The sequence below is a fragment of the Chanodichthys erythropterus genome, chromosome 6 (genome assembly GCF_024489055.1).
Source record: "Chanodichthys erythropterus isolate Z2021 chromosome 6, ASM2448905v1, whole genome shotgun sequence".
Taxonomy (NCBI): Eukaryota; Metazoa; Chordata; class Actinopteri; order Cypriniformes; family Xenocyprididae; genus Chanodichthys; species Chanodichthys erythropterus.
This window is the reverse complement of record NC_090226.1, coordinates 27,174,442-27,191,053: the sequence shown is the minus strand read 5'-3', so window position 1 is coordinate 27,191,053 and position 16,612 is coordinate 27,174,442. Positions and strand designations below refer to the sequence as shown.

Sequence of the window (16,612 nt, the reverse complement as noted above, 5' to 3'; positions counted from 1 at the left end):
TTTAAGGACGTGGCGCTGAACGGGAAAACGCGAACGGCGCCGGACGCAAACTAGCAAACACACTTGCGCTGCGCCTTGCGTCGCATTGCGCCAGGTGTATTATAGGGCCCTGAAAATAGTCATAAATGTTTGAGCAGCAAATCCGCATATTAGAAATGATTTCTGAAGGATCATGTGACACTGAAGACTGGAGTAACGATGCTGAAAATTCAGCTTTGCATCACAGGAATAAATTACTTTGTCAAATATATTTAAATAGTACAGTTATTTTAAATTGTAATAATATTTCACAATATTACTGTTTTTTACTGTATTGTTAATTAAATGTAACCTTGGTGAGCAGATGAAACTTCTTTTAAAAACATTAAAAATCTTAGTGGTTCCAAACTGTACTGTACTGTATATGAGGTTTATTAATTTGTCAATACAATCTATACAACTCATATATACACATGCAAAAAAACAGTTAAGGGGACTAAAACAAGCAGTAAAACAAGCAGTGCAAGCCGTACCTGAGTGTGTGGAGCTGATGAACACCCGCACCATTCTTGAAACAGGTTGTAGAGCATCAGCACTCTGACCCCGTAGAGCCTCCAATCCAAGAGCTTTGCTCATCTCAACCACAGCCATCCTGACCAACACACTTTAATAAATCTAGAGTATGGTCGCCTGCACTCCTGTCCTCATAACCCACTTAAATCTTAGTGACCCTCCAAAAAATCTACAGCATTGAATAATGAGCTGCAGAAATACTGAGCATCACTGCTTAGTTTGAGAAGTGAAAGATCTGAAAGCCGAATATAAATTGAGCCCTTGGATGAAAAATGCGTTTTCCACAGTATTCCACTGTAAAGAAAAGAAAACGGCTCTGTTGCGAAGCACTCAGCACAATTGTTTGTTCTTCGCTGTACCGTCATTTTATCCACTGAGATCAGGAAGGCCGAGAGAGACACAGTGTTTACGACCTGCCGCCTGCAGCAGAGATCAGACCCTGGAGACCAGGAGCAGCTGCCACACGTTTAATTAACCTGACAAGTATAAATGCATTTACTGTTGCTTTTCATTTCTGATTATGAGTCAAAGATCCTTGGAATAATTTTTGCCTCTTTACAAATAAATATAATATGATTTTAAATGCCAAGTATTCATGTTAACTTGATAAACTGAGCATGCTCCCACAGGAGCAGGTGATTTTATTGCGCTGTTAACTAAACCTCTGCATCTGTTCACTGTTACTCTGTGTTGTTTGTTTCTAGACTCTCTAATGTGCTCAGAACCCTTCAGTCCCGAGAGAGAATAACCTAAGTCTACGCTCACCAAGGAATCAGGCGCCAAGTTGATGCTTTAAATCATCATCAAAACTTACTTTGCCTCAGGCAAAATTGTGCAATTTATGTAATATATTAACATGAAAAACAAAGGGACTTTATTTCTTACAAGAATTACAGTTTCAATATTACATGATCTGATATTATTTTAAGCTGCAATTTTAACCATGACCTTTAAAGAATGATACTTTATGTGTATGTGTGTATATATATATATATATATATATTTTTTTTTTTTTAATGGAGACAAATATTCTTAATATGTCTTAATTTTATTTAAGCAAAATATAATTTCTTGCTTTTATTTCTTTAGATTTTGGGGTGAAATTCATCCAATATTAACTTAGTACTTTCCTAGTGACCTGTTGTGAATCATGTAACTGGTATCCCGTATGTCACATCAGCCAAATTATCTGTTATGAGTGCACTGAAGCTGTTCCTTGGCATTTTCTACAGGGAATTCATTAACTCCATAGAAAACAGTTAAAACACAACAAGGGTGTCATTTGGAGATTTTTTTTTTGGGGGGTGGGGGGGGGGGGGGGGGGGCTGGGGCGGGGGGGGGGACAGATTTCAATACAGTTTTCAATTTTAAAACAATGCTTCAAACAGCCATAGTGAAAGCTCTTTACACAAGTGCAGGGTTGGGAGAATGTGTGATAAGTGAATGAGCTTTTAGGGTTTTTCTTAGGAGGTATCAGTCTGAGGCTTTAACGGCTTAGCCTAACATTCAGGCAGTCAGCAGGCACAGGGCGTGCCAGACTCCAGCTCAACCGTAAGTCCTTTGCTCAGGAGGAACGCATCCTGCTTTGGTTCTCTTCCCAAAAACTTCTTCAGCATGTCAGCAGCATCCTCAGAGCCTCCAGGCTTCAGAATGCACTTCCTGTAGTCCAGACCCACCTGTTTAACATGAAAACATGATTAGACATACAAAAGGCATATTTATGCACAGGACCCACAAGCACTTTAGGATAAGCTAACCTTAGGGTCCATGATGCCTTCTTGTTTAAAACGGGCAAAGAACATGTCCATGGAAAAGACTTCACTCCACAGGTAACCGTAGTACTGAGCATCATATCCTCCTGCCAAGTGACCGAAGGTTGCAGGCATGTTTGTCCCTGTAAGAGCACATAAGAAAGAAAGAAGAAAAAAAAAATAAAAAGAGGTATAGATGAGGTACTGATAATAATCACATTCAGTACTTTAGCAATGTTATTCTGCTAGTAGAGCTGACGTTTACAAATATTCATTTTATATATTTGTGCTATTTTTGCTGTAGGTCAGTGGTTCCCAGACCGTTTTAAAGTGGCGTACCCCGAGGCATTTAACATCCTTCTACGTTCCCCCTCTCTCTTCCACTTAGACTGCAGTCACACCTTTTCCATTAATTGATTAGTTCACTTTCAAATAAAATTTTCCTGATAATTTACTCACCCCAATGTCATCCAAGATGTCCATGTCCTTCTTTCTTCAGTCAAAAAGAAATGAAGGTTTTTGATGAAAACATTCCAGGATTATTCTCCTTATAGTGGACTTCAATGGCCTCCAAACGGTTGAAGCTCAAAATTACAGTTTCAGTGCAGCTTCAAAGGGCTTTAAACGATACCAGACAAGGAATAAGGGTCTTATCAGTCATCCAAGATGTCCTACGCCTTCCCTAGTCTACTTACGGAACGAAGGCAGAGCCAGTTCCATTTTTTTCCGTAAGCAGAATAGAGAAGGCGTAGGAAAATACAGCGTAAGCTTTTTGAAGAATACAAAAGTGCGGTTTTGGCGGAAGAACTTGAAAGGCGAACATTTGTTTATATAAAGAATATACATTTACATTTTTTTCGAAAATGACCGATCGCTTCGCTAGATAAGACCCTTATTCCTTGTCTGGTATCGTTTAAAGCCCTTTGAAGCTTCACTGAAACTGTATTTTTGACCTTCAACCATTTGGAGGCCATTGAAGTCCACTATAAGGAGAATAATCCTGGAATGTTTTCATCAAAAACCTTAATTTCTTTTTGACCGAAGAAAGAAAGACATGAACATCTTTGATGACATGGGGGTGTGTAAATTATCAGGAAATGTTTATATGAAAGTGAACTAATCAATATTTGCCCCCTTAAATTGATTTTCCAGTGCATTTTTCCTCTTTATAAATACATTTATAAAACAAGTAATGTTTTAAATAAATAAAAAAGAAGGTTAATAGACCAGTAGTTTGAAATGTACACTTAATATTACCCTTTTGTAATAAGTAAATACTGGTAAATCAATTTTCTGGTATGAGAAGTTAGGGTTAACATAGTACATTACCGGTATGATGCTATGTGTGAACAAAGAATAAGATTAGAGTCATGAGCACGTATGAGGGCAGGACATGCTGGTGTAAGTAGTTCGCTTTGGGCCAATCATAAAGTCCTGTGGGAGCTGTTTGCAGTAAGCTTAGCTGCTTTTGATTTTCTAAGTAAATGTGCTAGACAGATGCATCTTGAGCTTGAGACCCAGCCTTTTCTATTCATCAGGGCTGGGGCTCTGCATTCACTATTGCGTACTACAATAACTGCAGTACTACATCAACTTTTATGCATCTCATGTTTTTAAGAACGAAAACGCATTCTGTGTGATCATCCCTTTATGCCCGTCACTCAGAAGTATTGCACAGATTATTATACCAAAGTGCTTCTCATTCCAGATGGTAACTATATGTACAATTAACTAGTAATTCCTCACTTTATGCATTTAGTGAAATTATTTTTATTTTATTACAGAGACCCAAATACCTGGTGAAGCAGGAATTCCCAGGATGTCCAGGCAGAGTTTGGCATACTCCTCAGCCGGGTCAAGCCCATTCTTTGTGTGCAAAGCCTGGTCCACCTTAGCCAGAACAATCTGCCTCAAGTTAAACAACCCTGAAAAATAGGAAGGACCCTTTAATAAGCCAGACTTCTTAAAGGATTAGTTCACTTTCAAATTAAAATTTCCTGATAATTTACTCACCCCCATGTCACCCAAGATGTCCATGTCCTTCTCTCTTCAGTCAAAAAGAATTTAAGGTTTTTGATGAAAACATCCCAAGATTTTTCTCCATATAGTGGACTTCAATGGCCTCCAAATGGTTGAAGGTCAAAATTACAGTTTCATTCTGCATTCTACACGATCCCAGATGAGAAATAAGGGTCTTATCTAGAGAAACCATAGCTCATTTTCTAAACAAAAATTAAAATTTTATACATTTTAACCATAAATGGTCATCTTCAACTAGCTCTGTTCTTCTCTATTAGAATTCCGGCAGTGTAGACGGCAGGTCAAATTTTGAACCAAATTGTCATATATGCAAGTATATAACAATTAGTTCAAACTTTGACCTGTGGAGGGCAGTAATACACTTAGCAGTGTTTACACTGCCGTAATTCTAATAGAGAAGAAGAGAGCTAGTTCAAGATGAGCATTTATGATTAAAATGTATATGTTTAAAATGTTAAACATTAAAATGTTTCTCTAGATAAGACCCTTATTTCTCATCTGGGATCGTGTAGAGCTCTTTGAAGCTGCAATGAAACTGTAATTTTGACCTTTAACTGTTTGGAGGCCATTGAAGTCCACTATATGGAGAAAAATCCTGGAATGTTTTCATCAAAAGCCTTAATTTATTTTTGACTGAAGAGAGAAGGACATGGACATCTTGGATGACATGGGAGTGAGTAAATTATCAGGAAAATTTAAATTGAAAGTGAACTAATCCTTTAATAGATCTTGAAATTTGATTTTTTCACAGCAATCTGAGTTGCTGGTTGTATAGGAGGGGTTGAATAAAAAGATGTCAGCCAAAAAGGAAAACTGTTTCAGTGTTAATAAATTGTAATAAACAGCTTACAAAGACAATTTCCCTTTAGATTTACATTGACAGAATCATTCATAATAAGACTAGGAAAGTGAGTGTCAAATTAGTAATTACAGTGTAAACTTATTTCATTTTGATTTGTAGCTAGCAGATGGTAAGTTCAGGTCTTTGTTTGTGAAAATGACCACTGTCTGTTTTGTCTATGGTCACCTGTGTTAGCAAGTCTGGACTTGATGAGTTTGTCCAGAAGCTCCTCTGGAATGGGGTTTCCTGTTTTGTAGTGTTTGGACATGCGCTGCAATGGCTCCTTCTCCCAGACCCAGTTCTCCAACATCTGAGACGGAGCTTCCACAAAATCCCTCTCAACATGAGTCCCACTGAACATTGCAAAGTCAGCCTGAACAAACAAAATACAATCTTCACACACTGCAAAATAATTGCAACCTAAGAGACATTAAAAGCCTTAATTCAGACCTGAGCACAAAGCTGGTGCATCACATGTCCAAACTCATGAAAATACGTTTCCACTTCGTCGTGCTGCAGCAGGGATGGCGCGTCAGCGGTGGGCTTGCTGAAATTAGCCACCATGGCAGCCACAGACATTTGCCTGGTCCCGTCCGGGAGCAAACAGCCAGGCTGCAGGCCAAAGCATGCAGCATGGCCGTACTTACCCTCCCTACAGAGATAAGGGAGAATTAGCGATTAATCCAGCTGAACTGACATGGAGACTCTGCGCTCAGGAGATTAATAGGTTCTAGGTCTCAGAAATCCTAATCCGAAGCTACCCGTTCACCCTTAAAGGGGTACTTCACCACTGGCAAAATGGGCTTTCAATAAAACTTGGCTGCCTATACAGTAAAAAGGCAAAAAACCTTTTTTAAAATCAGTGCTACCTGACTAGAGGAAACGTCCTCCCTTTTGCCAAATAGGTAGGAAAAACTGGTTGCCATCCAAGGCCACTCCGACCAGTCTGCTTAACCAGAGTCAAATACCGCCTTACTTAGCAAACTTTTAGTCATAATGGTGTTGGCAAGAGGTTGACCGTTTCATCGGTTTTGCTGATTAATTGGCACCGATTTGAGTGGTGGAAAAATCGGTCATTGGCAAAAATCCATGCTGATTTGTTGTTCTGGGTTGCGTCCGTTGCTAGAGCTATACGAGGAGGCTGGAGCAGGTGAGAAGGGACTGCTGTCATTATGCAGAATGAGAGCGGCCTCTAGAGGTGGAATCACTGATGCCTCATGCCGTTTATTTTTACACGTGAGGTCGAGCGCTGTGCAGAGAGCGTTGACGCGCCAGATGCATTTAAAACACTGACAGCAAAACGGTATGAACACAGAACACTACAGTACAGTACAGTACATGTTGTCATATCATTATAAAGTAATTAATTTCCTGATTACACCACGTTCCAAATTATTATGCAAGTGACATATCAGTACGATTTCAATAGAATAAACGTTCTGATTTTAGTTTTTCTAAGAAAATGTCTGTTTGTTTATGTATCCATGTCTTTTTAGAACTGGTATCAATCTCAGACAAAATAATTTGCTAGATCTATGGAAACCCTACTTAGAGGTTGTTCCACATTATTAAGCAAGTCATAGTTCTCATGCAATATGGGGAAGAAAGATCTTTCTGAAGATGAAAAGTATGAAATGGTGCAATGTTGTGCAAAAGGCATGAAAACAACTAATATTGTGTGAAACTGAATGAAGATTATCAAATCATCATAAGATTTGTGAGTGATTTAGAGCACAGCAGAACTCGGTCAAATAAAAGGCTTATTAATGAAAGTTCCTGTAAAAAAAAATTAATTGTATTAAAAGGGCAGCTATAAAAAAATAAAAATAAAAAAAAAGTGTTGAGCAGAAAAGGTATTTGAAGCTGCTGGTGTCTCTGGAGTCTCAAGAAGCTCTCCATGCAGGCTGGCAGTTGTGCGTAAAAATGCATTTTAGCCACCACTAACCAAACCTCACAAAGATAAACATTTAAAGTGGGTGTAGAAGACTCATTTTTAAATAGTTTTATTCACTGACGAATGCCGTACTACAATGGATGGTCTAAATGGATGGATTTCTGGATGGTTGGTAAATGGCCGCCGCCTTCTAACAAGACCGTAACGTCAGCAGGGAGCTGGCGGGTGATGATTTGGGCTGGAATGAGATGGAAGGTACCTTTAGGGTCTCTGAGGGTATTAAAATGACTTTTGTAAGATATGTGTAGTTCATAACTGGCCATTTTCAGCAATAGTATAAAAAGGAGGATAGTGCCTTCTGAAATACAATGCACTATGCACTATCGCATGCTGCAAAAAACACCACAGCAATAAAACTGTTTGAAAATGCAGTTCTGCACCCACTGTAAATGTTTCTCTTTGTGAGCTTTGGTTTGGAGTGGCTGAAATGCATCTTTACGCAACACTGACAGCCTGCATGGAGAGCTTCTCAAGACTCCAGAGACATCAGCAGCTTCAAATACCTGTTTGCTGCTCAACACTGCTCTCAATGAAAAATGCAAAACAGTTTATGTGTTCATTACCTCAAGGCTAATGCTCTACTGGGTGGTTGTTCCACTCGCCTGATAAATAAACTACAGCTCGTACAAAATGCAGCAGCTAGAGTTCTTACTAGAACTAGGAAGTATGACCATATTAGCCCAGTTCTGTCAACGCCTGCATTGGCTTCCTGTTAAACATCATATAGATTTAAAATCTTGCTAATTACTTACAAAGCACTAAATGGTTCAGCTCCCCAGTACCTGAGCAAGCTCTTAAAGCATTATAGTCCTTCACGTCTATTGCGATCTTAGAATTCAGGCCAGCTGATAATACCTAGAATATCAAAATCAACCGCAGGCGGTACATCCTTCTATTTGGCACCTCTGGAAACTCTGGAACAATCTTCCTAGCATTGTTCAGGAAGCAGACACACTCTGTCTGTTTAAATCTAGACTAAAAACGCATGTCTTTACCTTGGCATACACATAACACATTATCAATTGATATTTTAAAATCCGTTAAAGGATTATTAGGCTGCATAAATTAGGTCAGCCGGAACTGGGAACACTTCCTATAACACCAGATGTACTTGTTACATCAGAAGAAGAATGGCATCTATGCTAATATGAGTCTTTCTGTTTATCCCAAGGTTTATCGTAGTCAACCGGATCCGGGCCGTATCCAGGTGAGACCGAGGACCGGTGTCCTGGCACAACCACAATGCAGCCCTGAAGTATCAGCAGAGATCAATCAACTAGATCATCCATTGTGAAGGCCTCATCGACACGACAGCCAGTGGCACAATTCCTCAATTGGATGGAACTGAAATAAATACTTTGAATGTTGCAATCCTATTGGACTTATGATAGCAACCTGAATCGTAACAAAGCACGGTTCGCCAGAGGAGAACTGGCCCCCCGACTAAGCCTGGTTTCTCCCAAGGTTTTTTTGTCCTCCATTTTAACACCTATTTTCCACCTGTTTGCCACCTGATGTCACCTGTTGGAGTTTGGGTTCCTTGCGCTGTCGCCTTTGGCTTGCTTAGTTGGGGACACTTGACATTTGATATTCAACAGTGCTTTGATCTGCCTGCATTGACACTATTCTTTAAGATCTGCTGTGCAGCCAAAATTATATACCAGTTATTAATGTAAAGCTGCTTTGACACAATCTGCATTGTAAAAAGCGCTATATAAATAAAAGTGACTTGACGATGTAATTTGTCATTCAGAGGGCTCGTGGCTTATTATTACAGCCCAAATTTCGAGACAGGACAGAAGAGTCCACTAGATGGCAATACACACAGCACTGAGCACAATGTGCAGTCGTCAAAGAAGAGTGTCTGAAGAGCAATTCAAAAACAAGACAAGACGAATAAACTCAGAAGCATTCCATCATTTCCTGTTCTCTTGGTGTATCTTCTGAACTATGCTGCAATGGTAGATGCACTATTTTTCTGCTCTGATCCTGCACAGTGAATGTCTGGTTGATGACACAATATCTGGTAAAAGTATATATAAAAAAAAAAAAATTGTACTGCGTCTTTGTCGAACTCGGTCATCCGCGCGGATACTTGGTTTAGTATACTTTGAAAGATGCGCGGATGCGACTGCATGCAAGACACGTTCGGGTGCGGAAAGTGAAGTACACCCGGGCTTAAGAATTAAAGATTTTCAGATCCCAACGAGAACAATTTCTGTAGAAACCAGGTATGAGTGCTTACCTGGGGAAAAGATCCAGATAAAACTGGCCCACCACCTGGCCGGAGGAGCGGTCTTTAACGCAATACAGCGTCACATCATCGTGCCAGACAGGTGCTCCCTCCACCTGCTGAAAGGTGAGATTAAGCAGCTCCTGGTAGATGTCCAGAAGACCCTTGGTAACCACCTCCATTGGGAAATATTCCTTTAGCTGGTTCTGATCCACAGCATACTGTGTCTCCTCCACCTGGGTCATGTAGTAGCGTGTGTCCCATGCGTGGAGTTCTCCAGTGAAGGGCAAATTTCTCTTCTGGCTCTCCTGTTCCTTCAGCTTCAGAATAACAGCCCTCTCTTCCTCACCCAGGGGCTTTAGTTTACGGGCCAGATCCTCTACAGGAGGAAACAGAACAAAGGGTTAAACAAAGTTGTACTAAATTAACACCTTACAATAAAGTTAAATTTATTAACATTAGTTAAATATATTAATTGACATCAACTAACAATGAAAATACAGCATTTATTAAATAAACCATTTATTAAACTTATTAACTTATCAACATTTACAAATACATTAACAAAAACAAAAGTTGTATCTGTTAATATTATTTAATGGACCTGAGCCAACATAAACAGTTGTATTTTTATTAACTAAAGTTAACAGTAGGGCTGTAACAACTAATCGATAAAATCGATTATTAAAGATAATGAATTATCAATTAATCGCATCTGCGCGTTGTGCCTGGGAAACCATCAGCCAGTCATGTTGCTTTACAGTACAGAATAACCCATTTCTATGGACAAAACGCTTATGAAAATCAGCGGAGGACACACAGGGAGCTGAAAAAAGGTACATGATCCAAGTTGTCTGAAACATGAGAATGCTTTATATTTATAAGCTCTTCGAAAAAAAGCATAAGCGTTTATCACATCTTGCCCTGTCTTGCTTTGACAGATGCATGTGCTGTTTAATCCAAAGTGTAACCATTTTGCATTTTCTGACAACAAGCATCTTGTTAAACGTACAGACTTCAATGAACGAGTGCAGGTGCACGCATGTGCATCAAACAGACATACACATTTTGCTAAAATATTTTTTTGTTAGAAATTAAGTGTAGGTTTAAAAATATACATGTAACAAGTAATCATATTTATGAGGGCAGTAACAGTAAAGGCACTATTGTTGGAATAGCCCATTAAAGGGTTCGTTCACCCAAAAACAAAATTTCTGTCATTAGGTACTCACTCTCATGTCGTTCCAAACCCGTGAGACCTTTGTTCATTTTACGTATCCCATAGAAAGCAAGTTTAGAATGTAATGTTTGTATTTTAACCCTTTTTTGCTTATAAATGTACAGCATTCACTATATTTGTTTTCATAGTCTTTATATTACACATTATTTAGAGTACAACACTGGGCAAGATGTGGATTAATATTGTTTAAAATAATGGATTAAAATGAATTAATAATTTTTTTTAATCTTGAATCACTGAAACTCCCCCAACCAATTAATCAAGAGAAAAAAAAATAAAAAAAAATAAAAATCAACAGATTAATCGATTATCAAAATAATCATTAGTTGCCCTAGTTAACAGATTAATAAATACTGTAATAATTTAAATCACCCATTGTTAGTTAATGCATTAACCAACATGAACTAATGGAACCGTATCGTAAGGAGTTACCAAAAAAAAAAAATTAATTAAAATGAACTGTTTGTCTGTTTTTAATATGTTTGAAAATGAAAATGTTATGCCTGTGATGGTAAAGTTGAATTTTCAGCAGTCTTCAGTGTCACATGATCCTTCAGAAATCATTATAATATTCCAATTCAGTTCTCAAGAAACATTTATTATTATGCTAAAAACGGCTGTACTGCTTATTTTTGTGGAAACCGTGAGACATTTGTCAGTTCAAAAGAACAGTTTTTTATATTATATATATATATATATATATATATATATATATATATATATATATATATATATATATATATATATATATATATATATATAGAAACATTATACATACCTTTACTGTCAACTTTGATTAATTTAATCCATCATTGCTAAATAAAAGTATTTATTTCTTTAAAAAAAATTATATATTTTATATATATATATATATATATATATATATATATATATATATATATATATATATATATATATATATATATATATATATATATATAAAATAAATAACAGATTTTTAGAAGAAGATTCAGCATTTTAAAAAAGATTCAGCTCTAATCTCAGCCCTATTCTTTTACATATGAGACTCATCTTTTTACTTCTGGATACCTTTCCATGTAAAGATAGCAGTCATTACCGAGGAAAGTTGCAACCTTCTTGGAGGCCTTGGCCATGTTCATCTCAAGCACAAAGTCAGCGTGAGTGCTGAATCCCAGCAGGCTGCTCTTCTTAGAGCGCAACTCTATAAGCTCCTTCAGAATAGCAGAGTTCTCCTGTCAGGGGAATCAATACAATAACATTATTAAAATTATTCATTTGCATTATTTTAAAGCATCTCCCTCATGTTTTCAGGTAGCATTCTAATTCTGGTTACAGGTGATTTCTGGGATGTCTGACCTCTTTGCAGCGTGAGTTGAATGCCTCCTCTAACTTCTTCCGTGTCTCTGGGACAAAGCATTTCTTCATGGTGGGGAAATAATGAGGATACTTCAGAGTGAGCTTTAGTTTCCCAGACTCATCCTTTTCCAGAGAGTTGAGGAAATCTTCAGGAAGCCCACCTAAAAAACATTTACCCATGTATTATTCATCAAAACTACATGTAACAGAAAAAAAAAAAGAAAAAAATCTGTTTACATGAGCACTGTCAATGTTAGTAATTGCTCAGAATTTTTAAAATCAATGCAGTTTTTCCTCAACATGTTGAAGTGTAGTGTGACAACACTATTTGTGATGTTTTTTTTGGGTTTTTTTGTCAATGAATTGTGTGCAGCTGATCAAGCTGAGGCAATAAACAAACTCCTAAAATATAATATGTCCCCTTTCATTTGCATTGAAAAGTATGATTTTAATGCATCAAGTGCATTCGTCTATATAAATAAATGGTTCACAGACTGCAAATAATTTCTGTGAGGAATTTTACATCTTTTTTCCCCCTACCGTTTTGTAGGAATTTTACAAAAATTGACTTTCTGTCCAACTGATTTTTTTATTTCTATTGAAATAAAATATATTAAAATCTTTATCATTTTGAATGGAATTTTGTTACCTAAAATTGTGATTTTAATTATATCATGGCGTCAACCTGATGCACCCTCAAAATACCTTCAATGTAGTTATTTACGTTGGTCGTCTTTGCATGTCAAGTTCAGCTCTGTTCAATTCTGTCACATTGCCAAAAGGCTCTGTCACTCCGGTCATTAAAAATCAATAATCGTTTTGACAGAAATAATGCAAAGTGAGAAAAATTAATATCAAATCAACTAATACAAAAAAAAAAAAAAAGTGAATACATGCCTCTAAGTATTGGCATAGTTACTGTGTAAATTATATTTACTAGCTTTTACCAATTGCAAATGCAGTGTTCTACACTTAGGATAAAGTATGTAAAACAATTATTATACACCCAAAGTTGCAATACACTTTATTATAATATTAAAATGAGAATAATTGACTTAAGTAGGCAGTAAATCAAATCCTTAGTGTCTCTGAAAGGAAAGTACTCTGCCCACCCACCAAGCTCCTCTCGAGAGAAATACAGGCAAGTCGTATCTTCATTCAGGTGTTTGTTGAAATCGATACACAGAGTGCTCATTTTTTTCTTGATCTTTTTGATCTCCTGTTACAGGGAACACAAAACTCAGTTACATACTAGAAAAGAGTGTTTGCGCTATTGTTACATGACAAACTGAAAGGAAGATCTTAATATCTGACCTCCTGCATCTCTTTGGAAAGATGGAGGCCATTTCTCTTCCCAAGCTTTATGAGTCTTTCCATATATCGCTTGGCCTCGGGTGTCAAACTCTCATCGGACAGCTTCTCCTGTTAAAAAAAAAAAAAAAAAAACTACAATAAAAAGAAAAATATATAAATGAAAAATAAAAAAACTATGGGATAAGATGTTTAGAGAAGGTGTTTTAAACTTACATCACCTTTACCTGTTTTTATATCGTTCATGGCTAATAAAATTATTTGGTAAAGTCAGTTAACAGGTTTCCTCAGCTTTCTCAAAGCTTAGTTCAGTCCCTGAGAGATACTAGCGTTTAGTTCCTGAGAGAGATGTATTAGTGCTCGGTCCCTGCTCACCTCCAGAGCCACGATTCTCTGATAAACATCCTCCCTCATACTCATCTCCACATCAAACTCTGACAGCTTCTTATCGGCTTCTGTGCTGGCCGTACGGACATCCTTACAGGAGGACACATGCTGAGGGAAATCCAACATGTTCCGCTGAACTGCAAAAAAAATTAAAAAAAATAAAGTTGAGTGAACATGAACCAATTTAAATAATTAGCCTTTAGATTAGAGATGCACAGATACTACATTTCTTTGATACTAATAGCTAGGGGTGTAACGGTACATGTATTCATCTGAACCATACAGTACGTGTAACGGTTTGTTTTATGCAGTCACACAACAAATACAGTCAGTCACAGGTGATCCACACTCCAATCCAGAAGGGGGTATGTGCAGTAATGCAACACTGCCAGTAAAAAGTGCAGAAGAAGAAGAGACAATTGATCGATATGTTTAAATGCAATCTCTCAAAAAGTGTTTTTTATCTACTGAAGGATATCAATAAAACAGCTTGAGAATAATCTAACGCGGCATTAGATTTACTTCAGGATTTATTGATGACAGCATGTTAGTTCGCTTGAGATATTAACTCTAGAGAGGAGCATTTCATATATGCACTATATTAGCATAATGAACCTCATTAGTTACACAACACGTTTGAGGTTCCTGAAGATGTTTGTTCTTGTGCATTATTCAGGTTCAGCTGAGCTTCTGCTGATGTTCACTGTTCAATATTTACATGATGAATAGATTTAATTTAGGCTTCTATTCACATTAAAAGCGATCGAGTCTCTTCAAAAAATTGGACTATACCGCTCAATTCTTATGGATTAGTTTTACGATCTCTTTATGAACTTTTTGAAGCATCAAAGTGATCGTTGCAAAGGCAGTCAATGGAGAGACATACATCTCTCGGATTTCATCAAAAAGACTTTTATTTGTGTTCCGAAGATGAACGAAAGCCTTACAGGTATAGAATGACATGAGGGTGAGTAATTAATGACAGAATTTTCATTCTGGGGTGAACTAACCCTTTAACATGTTAGTAACACAATAGCAATAGTAACACAAAGCTATTTGCGATTATTGGATGGGAGGAGCACTACAAATAATGTTTGGTGTAGGGGAAAAAAGTAGACCTGGCAACCCTGGCTTGAACTACGGGCAATTCATAGGGTTAAAAAGAGCCTGCTTTAACATAGCTATTTTTTTTTTAACTGTTAATGCATTATTGTGGCCTCAACTTCAACAGCCCTTCATTCAACATATGAGACATTTTCTTCAAATGCAGCAGCAGTTGCCGTCTGACACATTTTTTGATTGACAGGATATAATTGGAGATAGCGAAAATATTGCTTTTATTGGCCAATACATCATCCCTATTTTAAATTATATGTACGTTTCTTTGAATTCAACATAACATCTATCTATGAAGAATGTAAAGAAAAATTAAAGGGGCTTTTTTTTTAGATGGAATTAAAAAACAGCTAATTCAACACCTTAACAATGAACCACAGTGGGGAGCGCACAGGCTGGTCAACGTGTCATTATGCAAAAAGTGCTGAATGGTGTATACCACTGCACACAGCTTTTCTGCACACTCAGAGTTTTTTTTTTTCTATGGACCTTACAAATGTAGATAGACAGAGAAACCTGGCATGTAACTTTGTAAATGTCACCTCTGGGCTGAAATATTATGTTAAAAGTAATCAGAAACAAACAATAACCAAAAAATATAAGTGTTGTGACAACAAATTTCTATTTATTAGTGAAATATCAGTATATCAGAAATATCAGTATCATGTTGAGTAAAATAAGTGTTACATCAGATTTAAATCACTTTGTGTAAAACACATTTGCAACCATTAAATTTTAAGTGTCCTAGGCTTGATTTTCTTTAGGGAAAAAAAATATTTAATAATAATAATAACTAAACCTTGATAATAATGTTTCAATTGATTTCTACCTGTGTACTCTACTTCCACATCAGCGAGGGCCTTCAGGGTGTTTTCATAGCTGACACTGGCCAAGTCCAGGGCACCAACAGTGTCATACACCTTTTTGGTCTTGGCAATAAGCTCTTCAGTAAGCTGGTGGATCTGGTCAGGAGTGAGGTCCCAGCGCAAACGGTTGACATCACAGACCCGATCCCCAGAGCCAAACACAACTTCACCTGAACAATGAAGATGACAACTTAGATTGCTTAGACTGAACAATACAACAGTATGAGTATCACATTGAACAAAAATGTGGATCTAGAAACGTGTTCTGTTAATAAATCACATAATTTCTACATAAGTTCTACCATCTGGTAATAGTACATTCAGAAAGACCTTTAAGTAATAAAAAGGTTTTATTGCAATTCCCTTTAACGCCACATGAAAACTGATATCTGCTCGTTTCATTTATTGTGAATGATATTGCTAAGGGTGTGCGATGAGTTTGCTATTAAATCTTAGAGCTTAAAGGTTAACCAGCTAACCTTGCACTACGTGAACAAGTTGAGACAGCGTTACGAATAGAAAAACAGCATCAGAAAAATACTGAAGAAATGTTTCTGTAAACGAAGAAATCGTGAAGATTAATAACTCTCCTGCATTATGAAATGTGGGCCCTGTCATTGTGGGACGAACGGCGAAGTATCGTGTGTTTTCACTTGTCGGAACCGGATGGCGGATGCGGAGTCGAACGGCACCAGCTGACCGAACTTCACAGCTGACCCACCGTATATTAGCTCACTGCGCTAACGAGCTACAAACACCACGTCGGTACTACTTAAGCTTCTTTTAAGCAGCAGACAGGTATGTTCATGTTCTTATATTCTTGCGGCATAATAGCTGTTCTTCTATATCTTACCTGTAGGTGCCATTTTCCACTCAGTCAGAACACCGCGTGTATCAACGACGATTCAAAGAACCTATAATAGCCGCTCAGTCACTCTTCCTGCTCCGGTCACATGGCCCTTTGTGGACCCCGCGATTGGTTA

General features: G+C 37.4%; 1 protein-coding gene across 1 annotated transcript; it reads right to left on the bottom strand.

Moving 5' to 3' along the window:
* Nucleotides 1-657: 657 nt before the first annotated feature.
* On the bottom strand, nucleotides 658-16,612 carry thop1 (thimet oligopeptidase 1). The gene is made up of 13 exons (XM_067388526.1): nucleotides 16,483-16,612; nucleotides 15,593-15,799; nucleotides 13,636-13,784; nucleotides 13,264-13,371; nucleotides 13,066-13,168; nucleotides 11,950-12,110; nucleotides 11,690-11,825; nucleotides 9,384-9,750; nucleotides 5,635-5,836; nucleotides 5,371-5,557; nucleotides 4,100-4,228; nucleotides 2,310-2,446; nucleotides 658-2,228 (listed from the first exon to the last, which is right to left on the bottom strand). Exons 1-13 carry the CDS (start codon nucleotides 16,493-16,495, stop codon nucleotides 2,067-2,069), a joined length of 2,061 nt encoding a protein of 686 aa, XP_067244627.1. The 5' UTR covers nucleotides 16,496-16,612; the 3' UTR covers nucleotides 658-2,066.